Source organism: Dysidea avara, chromosome 3, assembly GCF_963678975.1.
Source record: "Dysidea avara chromosome 3, odDysAvar1.4, whole genome shotgun sequence".
Taxonomy (NCBI): Eukaryota; Metazoa; Porifera; class Demospongiae; order Dictyoceratida; family Dysideidae; genus Dysidea; species Dysidea avara.
This window is the reverse complement of record NC_089274.1, coordinates 43,357,829-43,381,436: the sequence shown is the minus strand read 5'-3', so window position 1 is coordinate 43,381,436 and position 23,608 is coordinate 43,357,829. Positions and strand designations below refer to the sequence as shown.

The 23,608-nt window shown below is 36.3% G+C and overlaps 2 protein-coding genes across 5 annotated transcripts; both read right to left on the bottom strand.

The window, feature by feature from the left end:
- Positions 1-3,499: 3,499 nt before the first annotated feature.
- Positions 3,500-11,742, bottom strand: LOC136251104 (mitogen-activated protein kinase 12-like). Of its 2 annotated transcripts, none has more exons than XM_066043489.1 (10): positions 11,583-11,742; positions 9,185-11,280; positions 8,889-9,121; positions 8,386-8,506; positions 8,199-8,333; positions 4,541-4,868; positions 4,232-4,473; positions 4,049-4,177; positions 3,923-3,988; positions 3,500-3,866 (listed from the first exon to the last, which is right to left on the bottom strand). In XM_066043489.1, the coding sequence occupies exons 2-10, from the start codon at positions 9,236-9,238 to the stop codon at positions 3,738-3,740; spliced, it is 1,437 nt and encodes a 478-aa protein (XP_065899561.1). In that variant the 5' UTR covers positions 9,239-11,280; positions 11,583-11,742; the 3' UTR covers positions 3,500-3,737. The 2 variants fall into 2 exon arrangements, with proteins under 2 accessions (XP_065899561.1, XP_065899562.1); XM_066043490.1 differs by having other exon boundaries at positions 4,232-4,317.
- A 3,212-nt stretch (positions 11,743-14,954) lies between these two features.
- On the bottom strand, positions 14,955-21,348 carry LOC136251103 (TNF receptor-associated factor 3-like). Of its 3 annotated transcripts, XM_066043488.1 has the most exons (9): positions 21,109-21,347; positions 19,901-20,027; positions 19,217-19,250; positions 18,603-18,707; positions 18,385-18,552; positions 18,260-18,331; positions 18,138-18,212; positions 15,701-16,171; positions 14,955-15,640 (listed from the first exon to the last, which is right to left on the bottom strand). In XM_066043488.1, the coding sequence occupies exons 2-9, from the start codon at positions 19,909-19,911 to the stop codon at positions 15,077-15,079; spliced, it is 1,500 nt and encodes a 499-aa protein (XP_065899560.1). In that variant the 5' UTR covers positions 19,912-20,027; positions 21,109-21,347; the 3' UTR covers positions 14,955-15,076. The 3 variants fall into 3 exon arrangements, with proteins under 3 accessions (XP_065899560.1, XP_065899558.1, XP_065899557.1); XM_066043486.1 differs by having other exon boundaries at positions 14,955-16,171; positions 21,025-21,348; XM_066043485.1 differs by having other exon boundaries at positions 14,955-16,171; positions 21,109-21,348.
- Positions 21,349-23,608: the final 2,260 nt, after the last annotated feature.

Genomic DNA, 23,608 nt, shown 5'->3' with positions numbered 1-23,608 from the left:
AACAAGCTATGCAGTTTCAGCTGGAACTACGTAGCTAGCTACATGGCTACTGTCTGTATGTGCATCTTTTATTATTGTCAATTTCAATTTCTCACATTACTCTAGCTATACTAGCTATTTTAAAAAATTAAAAATTTCAAAAGGAAGTAAAAGGGTTGATATACATGCTACAAAAAGTAAGGAAACAAGCTCAAAAATGTTACAGCTGAAATGAGAAATGATCCAGCAGTAAAAGTAAGGAAACAAGATTAGATGACTACTTGCTAAAATGAGACACACTTTAATCCCTACTTTTGGCTAACATCTTGAAATGAGACCATCAAATTAGCCAAAAGTAGGGATTAAAGTGTGTCTCATTTTAGCAAGTAGTCATCTAATCTTGTTTCCTTACTTTTTACTGCTGGATCGTTTCTCATTTCAGTTGTAACATTTTTGAGCTTGTTTCCTTACTTTTTGTAGCATGTATATTATATCAACCCCTACTTCCTTTTGAAATTTTTATTAATTTTTTTAAATAGCTTAATAAGGTGGTTACGAGGTCATAAATACACCTTAGCTATGTTCAGGACCTACTTGACATGGTCACTATATTGAGGTGGTCTTATTTATGAGGTCATGAATTACACCTAAGCTGTGCTTGGGACATACTTGACATGATCACCATAATGAGTGGTCTTATTGATGAAGTCATGACACCTCTATAGAAGGTGTCTACTTATTAGTGACTAATAATGAGATTCAACTACACTGCTATAGATTCAATTTACTACACTTCATGAATTCATCATTTCAATTATACAACTATTGAGAAATGGCTAGACTATTGTATTTTAAAGTTGTAGTCGCTATAGTCATACCCATAATGGTCATTGTGGTCCCATCTTACAGAGATTTGCTATCTAATGAATAGGGTATTCTTCAGACAGCTTTGTGTCCATCAGCTATGCCAACCTTGAGGAAGTTTCTGAACAGTTTGATCTAGCTACTATGAATGAGTCTGTTTCTCAAAAGAAATGAATTGAAATAAAATTAATATAAAAAACACTCCAAATAGTAGAGCAGCATAGTGTGAAAGTTGCGTCATTTAGTTTGTGAGAAAAGCATAAAACTTTCCAAGTCAGTTGTACTCCTAGTGACATTAATTTTTTTGATACAGTGCCATTGCAGACTTGACCTTTGCTGACCTTTGCAGCCATTTTTATGCTGAAAAGTTGCCATTTTTGTCTTTGTCTCCCTGAGGCATTATTTTTACACTGTTAAAATATCACCCAAATTAAAGACTTGACTTTTGTTTGAAGTCAATAGCTCATTCCATTCCAGAGTTATGATCATTTTTAGTCATAAATTCTTTGAAGACTTCAAATAAAAACTGAGTTGTTTCTTTAAACAAGACCTCTAATTTGAAACCACATTTAACGGTGTAAAAATAATGCCTCAGGGAGTTTAAGACAAATTCAATGTAAAAATGGCCATAAAGGTCACCAAAGGTCAAATATGTGATGGCACTATATCCAAAAGTAAATGTCATTGGGAGCACAGTCTATGTGCTAAGTTTGATGCTTTTCTCACAAAGTGCACAAAACACTGGACCATATTTATGTACTCTATGCTGCTCCACTAACTGAAAATAAAGTAATTATGTAATATGTGTACATTTGTGTATCATGTATATCACATGTATATCACATGTTTCATACTTTCAAATGTATAGCTTAGTATGGCAGTAACTGCACATATGGAGGTCAGGTGGACAGATGCATATGCTTACCTGTTAGCTAGTATCAAGCAAACAGTGCAGTGTGCAATCTCAACTGATTTTGAGGAGGCATCAAGTCTCATCATGTGCATAAAGTGTGCCACAATTATGTTAGAGGGAAATCCCAAAGAATAGAACCTTTACCATAACATCACAATAATCACCATGTTATGCACTTTAATTGACTGACTCATTTACATGTAGTGCCATCAAACATGGAAGCATTCAAGTGGATTGTACTTTGTGTACTAGTTACAAAAAATAATGAATGATATGCTTGAGCATATATTGTGGGGCCACACTGAGACTACAGGGTACAACAGTTGGATTAATTTGTGATCAGTTTGATAAGCAAGTATGTACAAGATACATTTTGATTACCTATAACCTTTACTGCAAAATAAACAGTAATATTGCACATGTCGATGAATTTTATAATGCAGTTGTGACAGCAAGGCATGCACTGCTGTATATACATAGCTACATGCTGTGTTTGGTGTAGATGAAAACATGCATGTGTCATGTGATACTAGCATCAGATGATAAAGGGATTTTCTTTTATATGTGCCATTATAACAAAGGCCAAAAGCATGACAAAGGCCATATGACAATGAGTGGCCTTACCCCTTACAGGGGTAAGGCCACTCATTGTCATATGCATAATAATTATTACATATATTCAGTAAAAGTATATGCATGTGTGCTCAAAAGTTTGCATCTCAGTTGCATTATATAGAAAGAAAGCAGATGAAGTGGTTTGTATGGCCTCACAATGTTTCAGCTGTCTTTTAGTTTATTATATAACATGAGACACTCCTCATAACTAAAATGACAGCTTTGTCAGGGTATTTTTTGCCAGCATAGTTTAACAGTAAACCTGTAGTTTCCAACAGCCTATAGCTAACCATAAACGTGTAAAATAGCATTTCAAGATTATTATATGTAGTTATACCAGCTGAAGTGCTTCATTGTGAACAGGAAATGTAGTGTACAAGTTTATTATGCATGTAGCTATTATAGTAATAACTAGGACACCTTGTGATTCCCCACTGTACATGAATGTGTTGGTGCAAATCTGCAACAAGGCTGACCCTGTTTATCAGGTTGCCTACCTACCATATAATATTGAGTGGGAACTGTTCAAGTACGTACATGCACAAGCCACACTGTATGCACACAGTGACACCACATACATACACACAGACACATTTACACACATGCACACACACACATGCATAGCATCACAATACAGCACAGTAAAGCAAAGCATAGCACAACACAAAGCTGCACGTACTACAAAAGCAACACAGCTGTCAGCATACAAACATACATCCTGTCAGTGCTCCTAACAAGTAAAAAAATAAATTAAATATATGGCTAATTGTATATGCCACCACTACTGAAGGCACAAGACATGACAATAATACCAGCAAAATTAGAAAGAGATACACAGATAATGCCAAAGTGTGTGCTATATTAGGGTGTTTTGCAAGCCTTTAACTATGTCCCTCGCTGTACACTCAAAGTTGGTAATGATAATGCCATGTGGTCAGTGAATTATGCCCTGCTGGTTACTTTCTTACTACTACTATACTGTTACTGCTTTCTACTACAGATATACATTTTGAAAACCTTGTTGGCATTAATCTGAAACTTTGACAATATAATAACAATGATTTTTAGCTATGTACTTCAAAGGCTTGGGACAAATTACCATATAAAATCAAAGGTGCTCTCAGCTGATCAAATTTGAAGAACTTTGAAATTTAAAGAGCCACACAACAGTTGTATACAAAAACATTCAATTAACACATAAAAATACACAACAGATGTATAATATAAAATTATAAATAACTACTGAAAATTGTACAGATGCAAGTACAAATTCAGTAAAATTACACAGAGCTGACTGTGTTGCATATTAGTCAGGTATGCTGTCAGTTGTTGTGAACAGCAGATGCCTTTCTAATAGCTGGGTGTATTAAGTAAACACCGCTAAAGCTTCTTTAGCTGATGGTCTTTCTGCGCTGTTGACTTGTAGACAACCTTTTACAAGATTTGTGAAATCGTTTTCATGTAAAAATGGCAGTGCATTTTCTAGTTCCTTTATCTGTGTATCAAAACGTGGAGTGACATGTGCCATCAAAATGTAGTTACCAGTCATACTTTGGTTGTTTTCTCCCACAATTCCTTGGAGCACTGATGAGTTCTTGATAATAATAGTGAGGCCTCCTACATTAAAGAAAGGTCTTGCTTTGTTCAACACACCCATTCTACTAATTATGTATGCACCTCTCTCTGTCTTAAAGCTGCTGTCTTCCCAATACAAATATTCAAACACAGACATCCAAATGACCACATGTCAACTGCAAAGGTATACAGTTTCTCATAAGGTCCTGATACGGTGATGTGCATGGATACCTGTACAGTTAATGCACATGTCAACCAACTACAACACTATAAATATAACATCACCTCAGGAGCCCGATATCCTGGTGTACCTAGTGGCAGAATTGAGGCAAACTTGATCATCTGGTCAGTAGGCTCTTTTATACCAAGTCCTGGTACAGTGCCAGCAGAGTCAAAGTCTCCAAGTTTGACTTGGAACTTGGAGCTACAATCTATAATTGTACCTCCAGATTTCAAGTCAAACTTAGAGCTACAATTACAGCACAGTGGCTTGCAGTGACAGTGCATTTTGATCATGATGTTACTTGCTATGTACAATATACTTCACACACATATACATAAATACACCCTTATTTTGGGGTGGTTAACACTTACCTTTTACGTCCCTGTGGACATATCCATTATCATGAAGGTAGGTCAATGCTTTAAGTGTTTCACCTAAGATGAATTTAATGTTGCTGAATCCAATTTCCCATTTTCTCGGATCATTCACACAATTGGTGTGGAAATGCTTCAAACAGCCGACCTCTTTAGTAGACATAATTTGTCGTAAATCACAGTCCATCTTGGGCATGAAGTGGAAGCAGTAGAATTTTCGAGAATGATGTTCATGTCTCTCTCCCATTAGAACTGCCACGAGAGGAAGAATATTTTCATGCCTCAAAGCAGAATGAACATTAACTTCATTAGCTCGGTACACTGTCTGTAAGAAGTAATGAAGATATAACTTATGGTCATGTATGTGGGAAAAATCCTACAATGACATGCCATAGTAGGGAATTTCCCTATCAATCATGAATGTCTGTTACTTCACTATTTTTATCACATGGAATCTCCTTCAGTTTTAATAATATAGTCTACCGTATAAGCAGAAAATTTTGTGGGATGAAATTTTCACACGTTTTATGAGTAATGGCCATTTTGTGAAAGGTTACATGTATCACCACTATTGATTGCTTCTGAAATTTTGTGAATAAAAATGATTTTACACATTTTCATGAAGATTTGTCATCCGAAAATTTTAAGTATTTATTCTTACGACTTTACAGTGTAAATACAACGATGTAAATTAATAGGTTTACTGACAAGAACTGTAGATAACTTACACTGATGAAATACTGGCATCCTGTGCCAGTATTCAAACTATATTACTTATTATGATAACTATGTAATGTTACGATCACATTAAGAAATAAAAATTACTATAATTAACATTACACATGGACAGGTTCTTAACTATAATCAGGACTAGAGGTGATCAAAATTTAACAAGGAGTGGTCAAGGAACTATAGGGGCAAAGATACTGTTTATGAGAGTCAATGGGATTGAAATTTGTAATCAAGTATTCCCAGAAAATGATTTGGTTTTTGATGATGATTGTTAGTATTAAATTGTGGACATGTGTACAAAACAGACAAAAATAATTTTTAGTAGGCCAGAGGCCTTTTAGTCTGTCCATATCCTGTTGTTGACCAGAAATGGTCTAAAAGTTGTTGAGATAGAACCATGCATGTTGATAATTGGTAAAGATTCTATACCCTACATATTTGATTGAAATAAAAAGACACTGTTTATTATTATAAAAGGTGTATTACACCCAGAGACATAGCCAGAATCTGGGACCAGGCCCGGCATCAATAACTTAAATATCAAGATCGAGATACTCTAATAGAACAGTCAATAAAACAGTCATACTATTCAGAGAAGCAATGTAGCAAACTGTGTAGTTGTAAAATTAGTTTTATGCACCACATCAGTAATTTAGTGGAGGGCTGCCATTGTGCCTTGTAGCTAGGCCCTGGCATCACCAAAAGTCTGGCTACACCTCTGAATATGCCTTAGTTTTAGTCCATTAGATCTAGCGCTACTGTCAGAAAAGGAGGAGACATATTAGTTGATGTCAAAGCTTGAATTAAGGTTTTTGATAGTAGTAATTAAACAAACAAGTTTTATCAAGTTTGTTTGCTTTTTGTTGCTATGTGTGATTTTTGTATTATCATGCATAGCTGTCATATAAGGGTGACTGTTTTATACTATCTCAATCTCACTGCTGAGCCCATGTGACAGGGCATCTAGCATAACTAATCCTTATATATAAGTGCAGATATCTACAAGCACTTTAAATAAATTTTGTGGCACACATATATATGCCTGTGCAGATATGAAATATTTGTGATTTCCTTGTATGAAGAAGATGGTGACAAAATTGAAGATGACAGGCAAAGACATGGTAGCCCCCTCTACGATTGCTGACCATTACCATACAGTACAGCAATACTGCATAGGGAGAATACCCCATGCAGAGATAATAATGACTCCTACAATAAACAAAAGAATGAAAAATACCTACATGGACGAGTACAAATCTAGCACTAAAACCAGTGTGGAAAATTAGAAAGTTCAAGTTGATCAAAGAATAAAAAAGTAGTGAAACAAGGTAGGTTATCTATACCTGCAGATATACTAACACTGTTGGGACAGTTACTTTTTACAAGTAGTTAGTTACATATTACAACAACTGAACTATTTAGTTATAGTTATATATTACTCATAAAATAAAGTAACTATAATAATATTACATATTATATTACTTTGTGTTCACAGCCTAAAGCTGTCACGTGTGAAACTACCACCTTATCAGGTGACATGATTGCGTTGTTGGACAATGTGCAAATCTTGGTTATAAGTATAAGAAGCTGGTGAATAAGCTTCATTCAGTAGGCTTCATTACTCCGTTGTGGCTAAGCGTTACTCAGTGGATTACTAACAAGATTACTAACTTCATTACTTGTAGTAATAATATTATGTAATATCAAATTTGTTACAGTAACTATATTACTTAGGTAACACATTACATTTGTAAGTAAAGTAACTTGACTTAACTGGGACACAAAGGAGGACAAAGGTAATACCATGATGTATGTATTTTTCTGGACAGCCAGTAATTACTGATGTGTCAGCCCCATATTTGGTCAGCAAATAGGTATGTCTTGGGACGAAGCAACGGCGAGCAGTGAAAAAATCAAGACCATAGTTTTATACATTGTTGAGTTATGGTTGTCTGAGGCATCACTAGTTAGTTAGTCAGTTAGTAGAAAATTCAGTTACATAGGAAATTCCATAGAAACTACTCAAGTCTTCCACAGAAAGACTTGGGATCGCTCTGAAGCCATTTTTGGACTTGGTTATGCTTAACCACTACTGTCAAGCTGTTTTGAAGAAAAACTAAGGCTGTTTTGAAGGGTAAGAAAGCCCAAAACTCCATGATCCCTAATAAACAGTACTACTGTACTGTATGATTAGGGATCACATAGAAATAAACAGTAGTGAAACAAGGGGGTTACCTACATGAAGAAATACTAGTGGAAATTACTCTCTATGTCAGTCTATACCCACAACTGAACTAGGGATTAAATGTTTGCAAGTATATCTTCAAGTGTAGGAGACCTCAGTACTTTTCATTTCTATATGATCCCTAATCAAACTTAAAATATGTTTATTGAACCCGTGCATACCGTATTAGAAGAAAGTATGGCACCAGGCTTACTGTGACGTGCGCCCAAACTAACCCTAAGGTCTTTTGGACAAAAGACAGGTAAAACACAAGTGTTCATTTTAGTTTTGGAGGTTGTTTATAGGCTTTTCATCTTTTTGCACCTACTCTGATGCCCTTGCATGTATCAACCTTAGCTGGACTCTTGCACTTAAGTATGGTACTCTACTAGTTTAATAATTTGTCTTTACAATAGAGTACAGCAATTAACACTGTAAATGATAAACAGAAGCACATACTTTGAACTGTAATAAAAAGTCGTAAAGTAGCAGGATGATTAAGTGTTTCATGTCGAGCATGAACCTTGATCAATATGCACAAAAAATAACTTGAGTGTCACCCACTAAAATAATATTGCATGCATGGCTCTACATTTTTTACTTCAGTGCCACTTGAAGGTTATACATTCATGATATATGTATTCAATTGACAAATCAATACTCTGTACATAACTACATATATAGTTACAATATTATAACCTTTTTAACAGCATATTCTTTTCCACTATGATATATAATAAAAACAAATCCATTCCCTCCTTTTCCTATTCTGTTGTTAGCAGCTCTTCTGGTTGGTAGTGGATACTTCATGCTACCATTAAATATCCCTTCACACTGTTAATATCACATTAGTTTGTAATGTAATACGATAATAAAATTTGCTTACTGTGAACACAACATATCCAGGATTGGTGCAGTTTTCTCTGTGGTGCATTGGTTCACCATACTCATAATGTAATGGTTTACTGAAACCAGTGCTACTGGCAAATGGTTTATCAATTCCATATCTACAGTTATGTAATGAAATATTGCTAATAAGTCTATTAGAAATTCTGATACTATAGTTTCCATATATAGTACTGACTCAGTTTAAACACGAAGACAAAAGTTTGACCTGACTACTGTTACAAAGTTCGACTAACTTCTATTTGACATAAATTGCACATGCATTCCAGGGAATTAGTAAAAAGAGGGCAAATTAATAAGAATTTGGGATAGCTAAATGGCAATTTGTAAATACTGAAAGTTGTGTTGAGGAATGAAAGAAAGTGATGGTCAAAAATTGAAACTCCCTGATCCCTTACTTTGTTAAACTCTTTGTACCTATATTGGTCATTTTATTGATTTTTTATGTCTCAAAACTATGCATGACATTTTAAAGCCACAAACCTCTTTGTCGTAGAACACCTCAAGGTTAGCCTGGCTTTAACTATTCCTGAGCTATCTCTTATCCTTTCTTTTACCATGAAATGATCGTGATGAGGTAAATTTGCAAACTCATTGGTAGAACACACTCTGACAGCATTGCCAATCAGTACTGGATAGGTAAGTCCGCTATATCCAGCAGATGTAGACATGGCTACAAGTTCTGTAATTATCTGAGTTTCCAGTACAATCATCAACTACACAAATGGATCAGCATACAAAAATAACTATATTAATTTTTGACTTTCAGTATGGATCACCTGAATATCAATAGGAATCACACGGTTACTTGTTACAGTTTTGGTAGCTCCCATCTACGTTGAAAACTTCAATCCTGCTACTTGCAATGCCAGCAATTGTACAATGGGAACGTTATGGACACAAGGAAATTGATTCAGTGTGTTAATGATACCATCCACACTGATAAATAATTCTGGAGGTATAGTTGTTAACTTTCTTATGTACCACTCTGCGTGGGCAGTTCAAAGGCACCGCCAGTGCCATAATTTGTATATTGCACTGCTGCAGACCGCAGCGAGTGCATTATAACTTATAACGCACTGGTCGCGGTTTTTTAGACCACAACGAGTGCATTATAAATTATAATGCACCGACCGCAGTGCAATATACAGATATTGCACTGGCTGCGGTTTTGTGCAGCATAGCACAAGTGCCGGTGGCGAAGACCACTACGACACCTCACCTAATAGGTGGAAAGACACTTCACAGATCACTCGAATTCTTTTATAGCCTGACATGTAAAGGTCGATTGTGGGCCATAACGTCACCAATACGTATAATGTTTACAAGCAGCCAATGGCGATCGAAAAAGCCAACACGGGTGGCCACAACTCTAGTCTACATATATAAACGTACTTATACACCTTACTAGTCTGGTGCCATCTTAGCCCAGATTAAACTGTAGCCCACTTCAACAATGACTCAATAAAACAAATATATTCTAAATAATACTAACCTTTACGTTCGATTGTGGTAACCAGTTTTGTCATGCTACCAGATTCGAGTTTAGCCAGGGTGAATAGTAAGAATTAGACTGGTATCGTTTAGTAGTTAGGTTTTGTTTACTTAAAACGTCTATTTAGCTACTTTTTTTCGCTTGAGAGAATCACTATGGCGATTAGTCTGGCGCTTAGTCTATATGGCGATTGAGTGATCACGCTGGCATGCTGAGCACTACATGATGAGAGTCGAACAGCGAATACAGGTTAGTGATATAACCCATAGCGTACTAGCTTTCAATATCTCAGGTGGCTGCAGTACTGCAGGGGGAACGTCATCGCAACATCCGGCTTGGTTACCCACAATCGATGTTAGAAACCTGGCCTTTATAAGTATTATAGCTGTCTTGTGAGACTCTCCTCACCTGGTACATAACAGTTATACAACGTGCACTCGTGCTCTGCCTGTATAAACGCACTTGCCGTGTTTTTATATCAGGCAGAGCACTCGTGGCCGTTGTATAACTATATAATGTGCTCCGTCTCTGCTAAAATAATCAAGTGTAATTTTAACACAGTTTACTGCACCAATAAAACTATTACTATGTGACAACACCTTGATATTCCAACAATCCTACTAATGCTAATTTTCTGGTACCAATTAGCTAGTATTGAATTGTAGTGGTTTTAATGTATATATGCAGTGGATACTGAACCAAAAGGTTGGTTCAATAACATACCAACTATTCAAACCAATAGTAAAACGAAAAAAAACCACACACACACACACATACGAAACATCCTGGGTACACTGGACTATACCTGTCTGTCCAGTGTGCTATACCCAATCCTAAGTATAATGATGTCTTTCACTGTCTGTATGAAGATAAGTTTATAGTGAGTTCGAGGCAAGCTAGGGTTGCATGGCCCAGCTTTGCTGGGATGCTTGCTTTGATCACTCAAACCCTAGCTTGTCTCACCAAAAACTTACCTTCATACAACTAGTGTGCTTACGCTTACTAGAGTAGTTTGTGTAGTATTGACAAACAAAAAAACCTTCAGTTCACTAACCACTTCCACATATGCAATATTATGTAAGAAAGTATATTGTTTTGAGTGCTGTGAAACCTTCCAAGACTTCCAAATTTAACAACTGAAACTGATAAACTATTCCACAGTCAATGATGACTTTGCTAACTAGCTACATATATGGCTCACTGGATACCATTTCGTTACCATGCAGAGTGCCAGCACAACTGAGAGTTCAGACATCATTCTCTTGCCACCAAAAGATCCTCAGCTAGCCACTATCTTAGTGCAGTAATCGGTGTCCATAGGAACTGGATTGCTCCGGCCGTGAGTGTTTCTTTGAAAGCTCCATTGCGTAATTGGCCGTCCTGTGAAACAATATGGCCAGCTACACATTTGGCTATATATAAATATATCAGACAAACAGCAAATTTACAAATACATGCAGAAACTCGGATACAAACACTATATAGCGAAACAACACAGCAACATCATCCTGTTTTACGGTACAACAGTGAAAACAAACACAATAGTTTCGCGTGGCCAGACCGTATTCTCTTTGTCATTGTCTTCGGTTAAGTAGGGAAAGTTCATCTACGACAAACTGCGGAACACGGACTCGACCATATGGCCACGCGAAACTATAGTCAGATGAAACTATTGCACTCACAGTCACTCTACAAAACTTAGATATAGCTCGAGGTTTCACTTCTTCGCGAAGACAGAACTGAAGATTCCGTAACACGGAATTAATGCACGATTGCCAAATTCTAGTATGATGCCTATGATGCCGACATGTGATGATCTGGTGATAGATTAACAATGATCTAGTGATGTCAGTGATTTGAGTAATTCTAAAGATTTGAGCAATTTTAAGGTTAATTATTATTATTATTACTAGCACTTTACAGTGACCCGGGAGCACTGAAGGTCTGACAGCGACATGTGCTGCAGCCTTAGGATTACCTAACCTAATTTCAATTTTGGGCTAATATGTTCTTCGTGGTTTTCCCCTCGGTTTTCCCGCATGACCTTGACTTGATCATAGCCACAGACATGGGGGGATCTAGGAGACACTGTCGGGGGGGGGGCAAGGGCGGCAAGAAGTATTTTGTTTATTCCACTAAGAGGATAAGATTGGAATTCTAGTACACAAGCTATATTCATTTGCACAACTTTATTCAGCATATAGCTAGCTGGATGAATGATGGAAATACAGTTTTTAGACTGTAGTTGAAGAAATTTTATAAAAATTAGACCTCCTAGGGTTGAATTTGAGATTTTGATACCACTTAGCTAACAAAGTGTATAGCTATGTTTTGCAATGCGTAGATTGGTTAGCCTATCTGAGATAAATCTGTTTGATGGTAAAGTGTATACTAAATTAAAATAAGGAGTGGCTACTTTTGCTATGATTTGTAAAACTGTTAAATTGATGTAATAGAATTGTGACTGTTCTATTAGGGTAGTGACTGCTCTATATTAGAGTACCTCGATCTTTTCACAAAAATTTATTTGCCTCACGTTCTTTACAGTGTATAGTTTAGCTATATCGTGCATTTATAACTGTTGTCTTCTATTTGCCCATTGGCTTGCTATACTTCTGAATACGATGTGAATTCATGATTCCAGTTTCTGGTATCAATATAGTGCTGTAGGTCCAAGGGGAGCAAGAGAAGGACCAGGGGGGCACAGTACCCCTTGGCCCCCTCTCATATCCGGCTATGGCCACAGATAATGTCTGACATAGCTACGGGATCAATAAAATGACTTACAAATATCTGTTTAACTGCTTGTGAGTTGTTGACATGTGGCTACATACATTACGTATCTAAGTGCTATTTGATGGGAGTGTATAAAATCATCAATCCATTAATTAGTTAAGGGAACATGAAGTGTTAGAACTTTTGTAGGATTATAGCAATGAATTGGATTGCATACTATATACTGTCATCCAAAACTTGCTTTCATCTCATGATAGGCAATGCGTGTGAACATTCCATTGGGACACTGCAATCACTCTCTTCTTATGATATTTTTTCCAATATTGGGTTTAATATTAAAGAAATGAGAGTAGACAATTCCTTGTCCACATGTTGTTAGCTTCTGAATGGTATCTGCCAAGAGTAGCGGCATGCAGTACAGCATAGTACATAGTTTTTGGTCATCTGGTAAAAGTCACTGGTGGTAGATCAACCCTCAGAATCTCCCTGTGAATTACATACTCCCACATGCACATGTATATCGCTAATGATTCTGTAAAGTAGTTATTGAGATTTTTGAATGCAGAGGAAATCCTGGATCCCAGCTGCAAGGGCTGTGTGGCTCCTCAGGCATTTGTATGGCTCCCCAGTGATCCTTACTCAAAGTAATATTTTCTTATGTGTATTTGTTTTTTAACACTGATGAACCAGCATCAAAGAATGAATCACAGCAAATTGTAAAGTTAAATTGATCAGCTGAACTTGCACCTGACTATATAAGTGGATATTTAGTTTCATTTTCAGTTACGCAGCTCCACCTTAATGCTACAAATAGGCAAACTCCCTTTTTCATGGCTTTTTGTTTCTTTTTGGCATAAAGTGCTACTAAGCACATGCATAATGTATGAAACCATATCCACCAACCTCAACCTGCTATCTGGACATGTACTGTTGAGATATGGTATAAAAGGTGGTGCCTTGTGACTTTCAATATGAAAGTAATTCCCTTTGAATCCCCCATTACTAAACAAACACAATATTACAAAAGTTTGAATTATACATACACATTTGACCCATGTCAGCATAATCAACTATATACTATGAACTGAATAACAGAAGGTGTGATCAGAGCTGGTCTATGTACTAGTTAAATGCCACAAATCAAAGGTCAGACATGCACCATGAACTCATGTTTGTACTCATACACTATGGTGTTTTCCCTTGTACATTCCCGTTACATAAACTTCCTGTTGTTACACATTCAATATGAAAACCACTAAATTAATTTTAACTCTTGACATGACAAATATGACTTTTATTGTATGGCCTCATCTAAAACTAAAAATAGAACAGTATTTATACCTGGTAGTATACACATCAGCACAAATGAGAGCATCCATGCAAAATTAAGTACCTATAGTTTAGCTGTCTTGCTATTCCATCCATCGTATGGCAGCCCATACACAACTACACTGGGCAGAGATCACAGGGACAACCCTGTGTGTGTGAGGCATTATAGTGAGGTGGTTAGGGTGGCCTGGCAATCAAAAGGTATCGGGTTTGATGCTACTTTGTTTCTTTAAGCAAGAAACTTTACTCACGTTGTTCTATTTTACCCCTAGCCAGTGTTGGGCAAGTTACTTTGTAAAAGTAACTAGTTACATATTACTTGCAACTAAACTGTTTAGTTACAGTTACATATTACCCATAAAATAAAGTAACTATAATAATATTACATAATATATTACTTTGTGTCCACAGCCTTAAGCTGTCACGTGTGAAACTACCACTTTATCACATGACATGATTGCATTGTTGGACAATGTGCAAATCTTGGTAATAAGTAAGAAGCTGGTGAATAAGCTTCATTCAGTAGGCTTTATTACTTTGTTGTGGCTAGGAGTTACTCAGTGGATAACTAACGAGATTAGTAACTTCATTACTTGTAGTAATAATATTTTGTAATATTAGACTTGTTACAGTAACTATATTACTAGGTAACGCACTACATTTGTAAGTAAAGTAACTTGAGTTATATTACCTGTTTTTATAGCGTATTTCGTTGTATTACTTAGTTACCACAAAAGTAATAATATTACGTAACGCGTTACTCCCAACACTACCCCTAGCTATATAATGGGGACCTGGTGTCAACTAGGGAAGCAGTTCAGCCCGTCCAGCTATATCACATCAATGGATATCTTGGTGGTGTTACCAGGAAAGTAAGTGTCACCAGACCGTCCATATCTCACATAACAGGTGAGGGACTTCAGATGTCTACACCTTCACTTGTGATACATGGTTCAGTTACTAGTCCTACCTCAGGAGGATTTACAAACTTAAAAAAAAAAAAAAGTTAATGAGCATTTATGGATGTAAGTGTAGCAATTAATTACTAAATAACTACATACTACAATATGTAAGGTGCAATTACTTAAGGTACATCTCCTGCATGTACTGACTATGGATGCAATATATTTGAAGTGTCCACAACAGCTTTAATAAACATCACATCATCTTTGACGTAACTTGGATTATCAAGGATTGACAGTTTGGCAAACTCTGGGCAACCACTGGCAACATTCATATCTGCTTTTGGTCTCTGGAAACTGCTTGATTGTTTGTTTGGCTTGAACGTCTGCACCAAATGCTTCTTTTGATCCTGATCAACAAGAATCAAGCTCACTTTGTGCTCAAATGGCCACTGAAGTAATGGATCATACTCGCCCCTCATCAAAACAAAGAAAATTGAAAGATGTGTTCCTTCTCCAGTGCCATCACCATTAAGATAAGCTCTGATGCAAATCTTGTAACCATTTCTTCCTGTGTAGAATGGTGGCGAGTAGATGCTGGTGATTCGACCAATTTTAGCATCACGAGTTCTCCTCCTTATTTCTGGTATGCGCCAGAGGAAAGCTCCATTGTGTGTACTGGCAAGAGATGCTTGTAATTGTAACTCTAGTTCTGAATGATGGACATTGAGGATGTTTACAGTACGTTCAACTTCCAACACCTTCTCTTCAACCTGTTTGATATAATCCAGTGGATAAGAACTGTTGTTGTTGTATGGGATCATCTCACCAACCTTTGATGCCTGTGATGAATAATCTCGCTTGATTTTCTCAATGTCACAATTGAGCTCAACAAGTTGAGCACAGTTCTGATTCAAGGAGTTCTTAGTGGTAGTCACATCGGTGAAAATCTTTCCATAATTTTTCTCCAAAGTAGAAAGCCTGTCATCAGTAACACGTACAATGTTACCAACTTGAGACTTACCCACTTCTTCTGATTTGTGTTCTTTTTCCTCAACCTTCATGGCCAACCCTTTGATCAATTTTTTGCTTTCAATGTTTTCCTGTTGTAATTTTTCGTTCTTCCTCTCCAGATCGTCACACTTAGTCTCTAGTAGTTCAATTCTACTGGTGACCAGTTGGTAATCATTGGTCATCTTCTCTACTGACTGACTCATCTTGGAGAACTGGACCAGTAATGGTTGTAGGTGACTGGCTAACTTGTTGTTATCCTGTAGGTGCTCACAATATTCCTTACTTCCGGCCTGTGCACAAACAAAATTAATCAATGAAACATTATAGAAGTCAGTGATGCCAGTAATAATTCATTGCTGGGTTGATGGTCTCTTCAAATGTCATTTTACACTGGGGACTACTTCCAAAAGGGACACTATATACAACCAGCTTAAAATAATCTCACGTTGTGAATACTTTTCCAAACAGACACTATATAGTTTTATGTTGTACAACAATACTCAGAGGTAATTGTCCTTATTATAGAGTTAAAGGTCCACTATATACAGGAGCCATTTTATTGAATAACTGTGTTATTTACACATCATATTTAGTCTAAATATGAAAGTACTGGTTTATGCAATTAATTGGCACATGTTAGGTACAAGCGGCACTTCTGACTCTCCTCAACATACGTATTAATAGCATTTCAAGATCAAATAACATTTTACTTGTAAACAACAGTCTGCAGTGTTTTGTGTTGGCAAGTTTACATTTTCATAGTGAGCCTTTCTATATCCCAATAGAGTTCCAATGCCATTCTCGAACACACTATGTATAAACAAATCAACAGGGGAGTAGGGATCACTGAAAAGCCATAACACAAGAAAGGATTGCTGGGGTGGTAATGTTACTCATAAATTCCTATTTTGTTTGTGTCATATACATGCACCGTTCATCCTTTTTTGAGTTGATTCAATAATAAGGATCTGTTACATTAGTATCCTTTTTGTTTTGTGGCTTTTTGGGCTGTTTTCCTTCAAAACAAAATCAAAAATAAGTCATGGACATGCACAATGACCCATTTAGCAAGCCTTGCTATCTTTAATCCCAAAATTCTCCTGCTTTGCCTGTGAAACAAAGTGAAGTGGAAATAATTACACTTACTGTCTCCTTTTTACCTGATATTCACTGGTGGACCTATACTCCTTGCAAAAAACAACAACACCAGTTTTGAATTAAAGGATGCTTTTCAAGGTGGCTTTTAAGTATGAATTCTTTTGGAATTTTTGCAAAAAAACAAGGTGATGTTGTGCTACTTCTAAAAACCAGGCTCCCATGCAGTTAATATTATTTCTTTCTAGCCAAACAGGCAATTAATCAACCATGTATATAATATGCTGTTGTTAGATAATTGCTGTAATTTGGTAATTATGTTGCTATGCCACTGCTAAGGAAGTGTAATTCACTTTAACCACAGATACACACAGAAGTATCTTCTCAACTGTTTTATCTTGGTTTTATAGTCTGCCTATCGTATTTTCTGACACAAATTGTTAAGAGAAAGCCTCGAGGCTGCCCTTCATTTACATTCGCATAAGTATACGGGACATGCCCCTTTCACCTAAAAAAGAATTTTGTTATTCTTGGTAGCCTATGAGGATAGATACACATCGTTTTATACTCTTGTGACCCATTGTGACAGGCATTCATAATGTCTTCAGCAATTTGCTTCACCTGTTTTTCAAGCTAACATGAATGAACCGCTTAAAAACTAAAAAGCTTACTGCCTGGAAGCTTAATACAGGTGCTATATGGCTTTCATTTCTCACGTACAGGCTACTTTTAGCTTACAGAGTTTTGCTCACATGGTGCAGAAAGGCAACAAATATACAAACATGCAAATATACAAACATAAACACATACTTTTTTTGAAAAACAATTTCAGTACACCAGGTGTGCGCCCATAGCCAGCCTTTGGCCAGCTGTGGGTGAGTGCCTGGTTTAAAAAATGGCGATCCCTATATAATGAACCCACTATTATGGTTGATGATATAAGTACCTTGAGAGTCTAGTATACACAATTTCTACTGTGCATCCTTATCACTTGGCTAGTATTTAAATTAGTTGTACAAAACCTTACCTATTGCTAAAATTTGTTTCTGTCATTTTAGCAAAGTGTGCATGGTAACTTTTTGCTCAATGCATTATTTCTCTATGAACATTATTATAGTACATGTTACATGTATAGTAAGTATACAGTGAAGTACTACACACCTCAAACAACACATCCTCTTCACCACTACAAGGACACTTAATCCAGGTACACTCCCTCATCACATGATCAGTAAGCTACAATAATGTAACATAGTTCATTGTAACTCTACAATAATCATTACCTTAAGTGCTGGCATCTCCTGCTGGCAGAGATGACAACTTCTAACAGCATTAGGACAGCCATCACCATGTGCCTATATTGACACAAAACACTTTAATTCAGTAGGATAATTATAAAGTTACTCACATTTAAATCCTTAAATAGCAGTTTTTTCCCACAATCCTTACACTCCACTAGTCGTTGTAGACACTCATTCTTCAAGTGATCTTCTAGTTTAGACAGTAATACTCTATCACCACATCCAGTGCTCCTACACTCCACTGTGATGTACTGACAACTTGACAAGTGTTGATCCTGTAATAGTACAGTGAGTTAATGTGTTCATAGTAAGTAAAACAACTTACAATGAGATCTTTAAACAATCCCTTCCATTCACATCCAGTTTCATGGTAGTCACAAAGCACATGTAAATTATTGATCTCTTTCTTTACAGCATAATCTGGCCAGGCCTATTAGGTATTAACACTCACAATAAAGATATTGCTTAATCTACATACATATACGTAACTATATAGCAGAGATAGAGTTGCATCGATCATTGTATCATCAAGTGGTATGCAACATTCACTGCATGGTCTATTATATTATATTCTTAAATTGCCAATGCATCATGGTAAGACTCCTGTTCGCTTGATAACATGAATCATGTGATTAAATTGACAGAAGCAGAATTCCACTATGGAATTCTGCGTTTTACCAATAGCCTATCTGGAAAGGCTGTAAAACTAGTTTTATCAGACAGGCTGTTTAAAAATTCTGAGACTTTTCTTTTCTTTCCCAAATAATCATTTAAATGTAAATCTGGCAACTACATAATATTATAATAGAAAGTTTCATGAGAAAGTTGGCCGTTCTGTATAGTATCATGGCCACACTGTACTACCAATGCAATATATGATTTAATGTTTCATGTCTTCTCCACTATTTAGTTTAGTTAATATATACCATTGACACTTACAGTGTCACAAGGATCAACTTGACTTCTTGAATTACTATAGATGCACATTTTATACGTGCTTGGTAAATAGCACATCATACATCATTTACACATAAATGAAAAATTGCAGTTGTTGTCTTTGGACTCGCACTACTTGATAAGCATTGTTAAATAGTTCTAGGTTGCTTGCACTGTACTCATGTAACTACCAATGATATAAATACAGTAGCTAAAAAACTTGACTTAAAAGAAATTTGGTATGATGAAAACTTGAAGCATGGAGCAGTGTACAACATTCACTATTTATTCTTAATGATAACACTTGGTTTAACAACATAATTAATATCTATGATATTATTTTTGTGTAATTATAACAGTTCTATAGTACTTACCCAACGCCCTAGTTGTCATTAGATCTTGCATTTGTACACCACTGAGTTTTGCCAAATTAGGGTGGAGATAATGCTACGCAATTTTTTTTGTGGGTTTAAAGCTTGATACCTGAGCTCTCAACAGACAGCTGATAAAGTAAAGCAATATATGTAAAAAATATTCAAGTCACATGAGTCCAAAATCAAAAGTGCATAATCCATTAGTTTATAGGTATAGTGGAACCTTTGGTATCACAATTATCCAAACTTTAAAATTTTCAATGATTTTATCTACTTAAATGTAAGAACAATACTAGTTTCTAGATTCACTCACCAGAACACCATTTCCAAAACTTTACAAACTAGCTTTACAGAGCATGGAGATCCACTGTACCCCACATACACATAGTGAAATTAGAATGCCCAACAACACATACATATGGACTCTCTAAGATCAATATCTATAAAGATGTAATATGCACATTATAAGGACAGTACCATAGAAGTGTATTGCCATGCACAGTTGTAATATATAGACATAACATACATATGTTAACATTAAGCAATTACAAATACTGAAACTTGATGATAAAAATCTAGCTGGCATAAACAATCAATTATCAATCGTCAGCCAACATAACATCTATTGTTGTCTCAGATCCAAACACGGAATTTTGGAACACTAAGCCTATGACTAAGCTGCCTTGTGCTGCTTTTTGTTGTCCTAGCATAGGGTTTCCAACTTAAAATAGGAAGGTGTTTCCGGTGATTTTTACACAGACTGACCTTTAAGATAAAGTAAACATTGAGTACTAATTTATTATTGAACTGCTTGTAGCATTGAGTATCTGCATAAGTTAAACGCATAAAAACATACAAAAGTGGTCACCTGACCAAAAAATCATAATAGTTAAATTGGGCAGCTTATTAGAAAATTACTGTATTTTAGGGTGACCAGTCACAACTTAGTGTTTTCTTGCCATATAAGAAGACTTCTACATCTTGTGCTATAGCACATCCTTTATAGCTGTCATGGGATTGTTGGCCATGTGACCACTTCTTGGATATTTACATGTGCAGTTAAAATTATGCTGATAGTGACTGCTGCAAACATTCCAATAACAAATTAGCAGTTGTTGGTATTTTAAACGTAATTGTATGAAAATCTCCAAAAACAATAAAATGAAGCACCTTCCTATTTTGAGTAGAAACCCTACCTAGCGTTTAAGTCAACTTCTATCACGTTGTACTGTTGGTGAATGACGAGAGTTTTGTTTATGCCGGGACTTAGTTCCGGCGAATAGCAAAGTTGTCGGCCCAGTCTGACACCCAGTCACACCGTTCAGGGTGATAATGAAACTTTCATCACTATTGGATAAAAGATTTGGCGGATTCAGTCATGAATTTAGTTTGGTGCTCGGTTTGGCGAAACCACAGATACTATAGACCGGTCCTTACCGTATATAGTATCTATGGCGAAACACCGCGGTCATCCTCAACTAATTTGCAGTACGGCAGCTACGCGTGCAACGCGTTTCAAACCTTGCTAGATCTTTGAAGCACTCTTTGCAATATCGTTGTCCAGTTTGACTGGTTTGTATCGGATCCTTTAGTACCAGTTGACAATACGAGCACATTAATCCCTCGTGAACTTCTCCGTCCCGTAAATGAGGTTGGTATCCAGGCATCTTCAAAAGAATAAAGCCGATAATAATAGTCCACAGATATTCAGTGCACTAACTAGTCTGTACTGATTCAGTTTCGCGATGTAATGTCGTTCCAATTCGTCCGATATCTATTTAAAGACGTAAATGACGTAATAGCTAATGTGCGCGATACTAAAAATAGACCACATGTCATGAAACTATCGCCTTTGTGGGCGCACCAGCCAATTTAATTCAATTCTAGAAATACACTTCCTGCACTTCAAAGCAGACAACATCAAAAGCGCAGCTCTCAGCTAGATCAAGTTAAAGGTAGCTATGCAATTACTATCATGTGCGGCACTCTGGCGTGGTCTACCTGCATGATATGTCCACCCAATTAAACTTGAGCTTGATGGTCACAGACCAAGGGCTCCACTCATACTCATGTTACAACATAAAAGGTATCATGTAGCTATAGCTGCAATTACATAGCTAATAATTTACCGGTTAGTGTTATAGAATATGCACACTGCAACATGTGTGTGTGTACAGAGTGCTTCCAGGGATTGAAAATGATAATATTTAACCATAGATAATATATACCTTATCTATGATTTAACCATAGATATATATTATCTATATGATTTAACCACCTCTTACAAAAAACATTTAATTCAAAATGTACGTGCACACAACAGATCCCCACAAAACGTATACGGTGAATTGTATGGATGCAAATTCAGTAAATACACATAGCTGACTATTCATAGTCTTCTTTGGTTGTTTTCTCCCACAAGAGCACTGTATGAGTTCTTGACAACAATAGTGAGGCCTCCTGCATCAAAGAAATGCCTTACACTGTTCAACACACCTTCTAATAATTTTTAGAATATGCTGCTGGTATACCATTCAATGAATTTTTTTATCAAGGTACATTAACAGACAACTTGAAACACTTTGAAGTAGAGCCCTACAATGCTAGGTCATAACATGTGCATTTTCAAAAAATTAAATTAGCACACCTCTATTTCCATGCCTATAATTTTCACAGTCCAAATTTAAACCGCCAGTCGTTGTGTTCTTATAAGTTGTCAGTGAAGATTGTTCACAAAATAATCTTTACAAGTATAGCGTGAGCAGTTAAATGTTATTGGAGGTTGCAGTTTGAGGTGCTATAGTGACTAGAAAAACGACAGTGAAGTGCTGCTAGTAAGCTACAAATCCTAATTTCCTCAGATATAATAATCACACTTCCCGCAATTGTACAACTACTCCCCGATACTAATTAAATGGTAAAATGTATTTATTTAAATCAATTTATTACATTCTACTATTTAGGATCAAACTTTCATAACTCATGTATTGCTTATGAGTCCTATAAACCCTCTCTGCAATGAGTCAACTATCCCCAGAGGTAATAATATTTCTAAACTCCATACTTTCTACTATTGTATATGAACCTTTAATAGAAACATGATAAAAATCCATTTTTCTATCCAGTGACTCCCAAACAAATACATTTTGGAGTCAGAATTCCAAATGTTTACTGCATGTAGCTGTATATCTTGCTCTTTCATCCCCTTTCCATAGCCACATGTGCATACCACACACTACTATAGTGTGCAGGTGTACCATGTATACATACACAGACTAGCAAATCTGATACACCCAATCACAACTTCAGACTGTCACTTACACGGTGGATTCTTGGATACCAAGTGCATGATAGCCCCAACCATTACAGAGCTAAAACACTGTATTATATTAATTGCTTGATATTTGAAAGATAGTGAGAAGAGTTAAAAGTACAGATACTGTTGATGATCAAGATCAGGTGGTTTTTTTGGGAAACAGAGTGTGTTTTGCTTATCAGGTCTATCACATTGCACAGGGGAATTTTACAAAGCCACTAAAAATTTTAAATTCTATATAAGGTATAAATATTTTAATAGCCACTTGATCAACAGGATGGGAGACAATCACTTGATAGTGTTTATATGGATAAGCACTGCAGCACTTGCACATTCCTGTCCTATCATCCACCTTTATTCCTCAAATGGGTTATATTTAATTTTCATCTTTCAGCTATACACTATTGTTTAAAAGACCAAATTATATTAACTCCATTTCACTGACACCACATGAGTATTTAGTTATGTGTGTGATCACTCATAGATGACCATAGAATTCTACCAATGATACAATGTAATGGATTGCGTTAACCTGGAACCAATACATTACACATATAGAATACATGGGTGTTTATGTGGGACCAGAGTTTGGTACATGGTTATAAAGATTTGGATTTTATAAATGTTCAAACATTCTACCAAGAGCAAATTGTGACAGAAAAGTTTGCAGGTTGTTGGTATCTGTATCAGTATCCGTGGAGTGGA

Bases quoted from the DNA above. Each gene is read 5' to 3' on its own strand.
- LOC136251104 (XM_066043489.1), bottom strand. From the start codon at position 9,238: ATGGGAGCTACCAAAACTGTAACAAGTAACCGTGTGATTCCTATTGAT. The intron at 8,507-8,888 runs GTTTGTGGCTTT...ACATAACTGTAG, and splicing joins AGGTGTTCTACGACAAAGAG to ATATGGAATTGATAAACCAT. The intron at 3,989-4,048 runs GTGCATACATAA...TCTTTAATGTAG, and splicing joins CAGCTTTAAGACAGAGAGAG to GAGGCCTCACTATTATTATC.
- LOC136251103 (XM_066043486.1), bottom strand. The intron at 18,213-18,259 runs GTAATGATTATT...ACATTATTGTAG, and splicing joins AGGAGATGCCAGCACTTAAG to CTTACTGATCATGTGATGAG. The intron at 16,172-18,137 runs GTGTGTAGTACT...GTTTGTGCACAG, and splicing joins AAGAGGATGTGTTGTTTGAG to GCCGGAAGTAAGGAATATTG.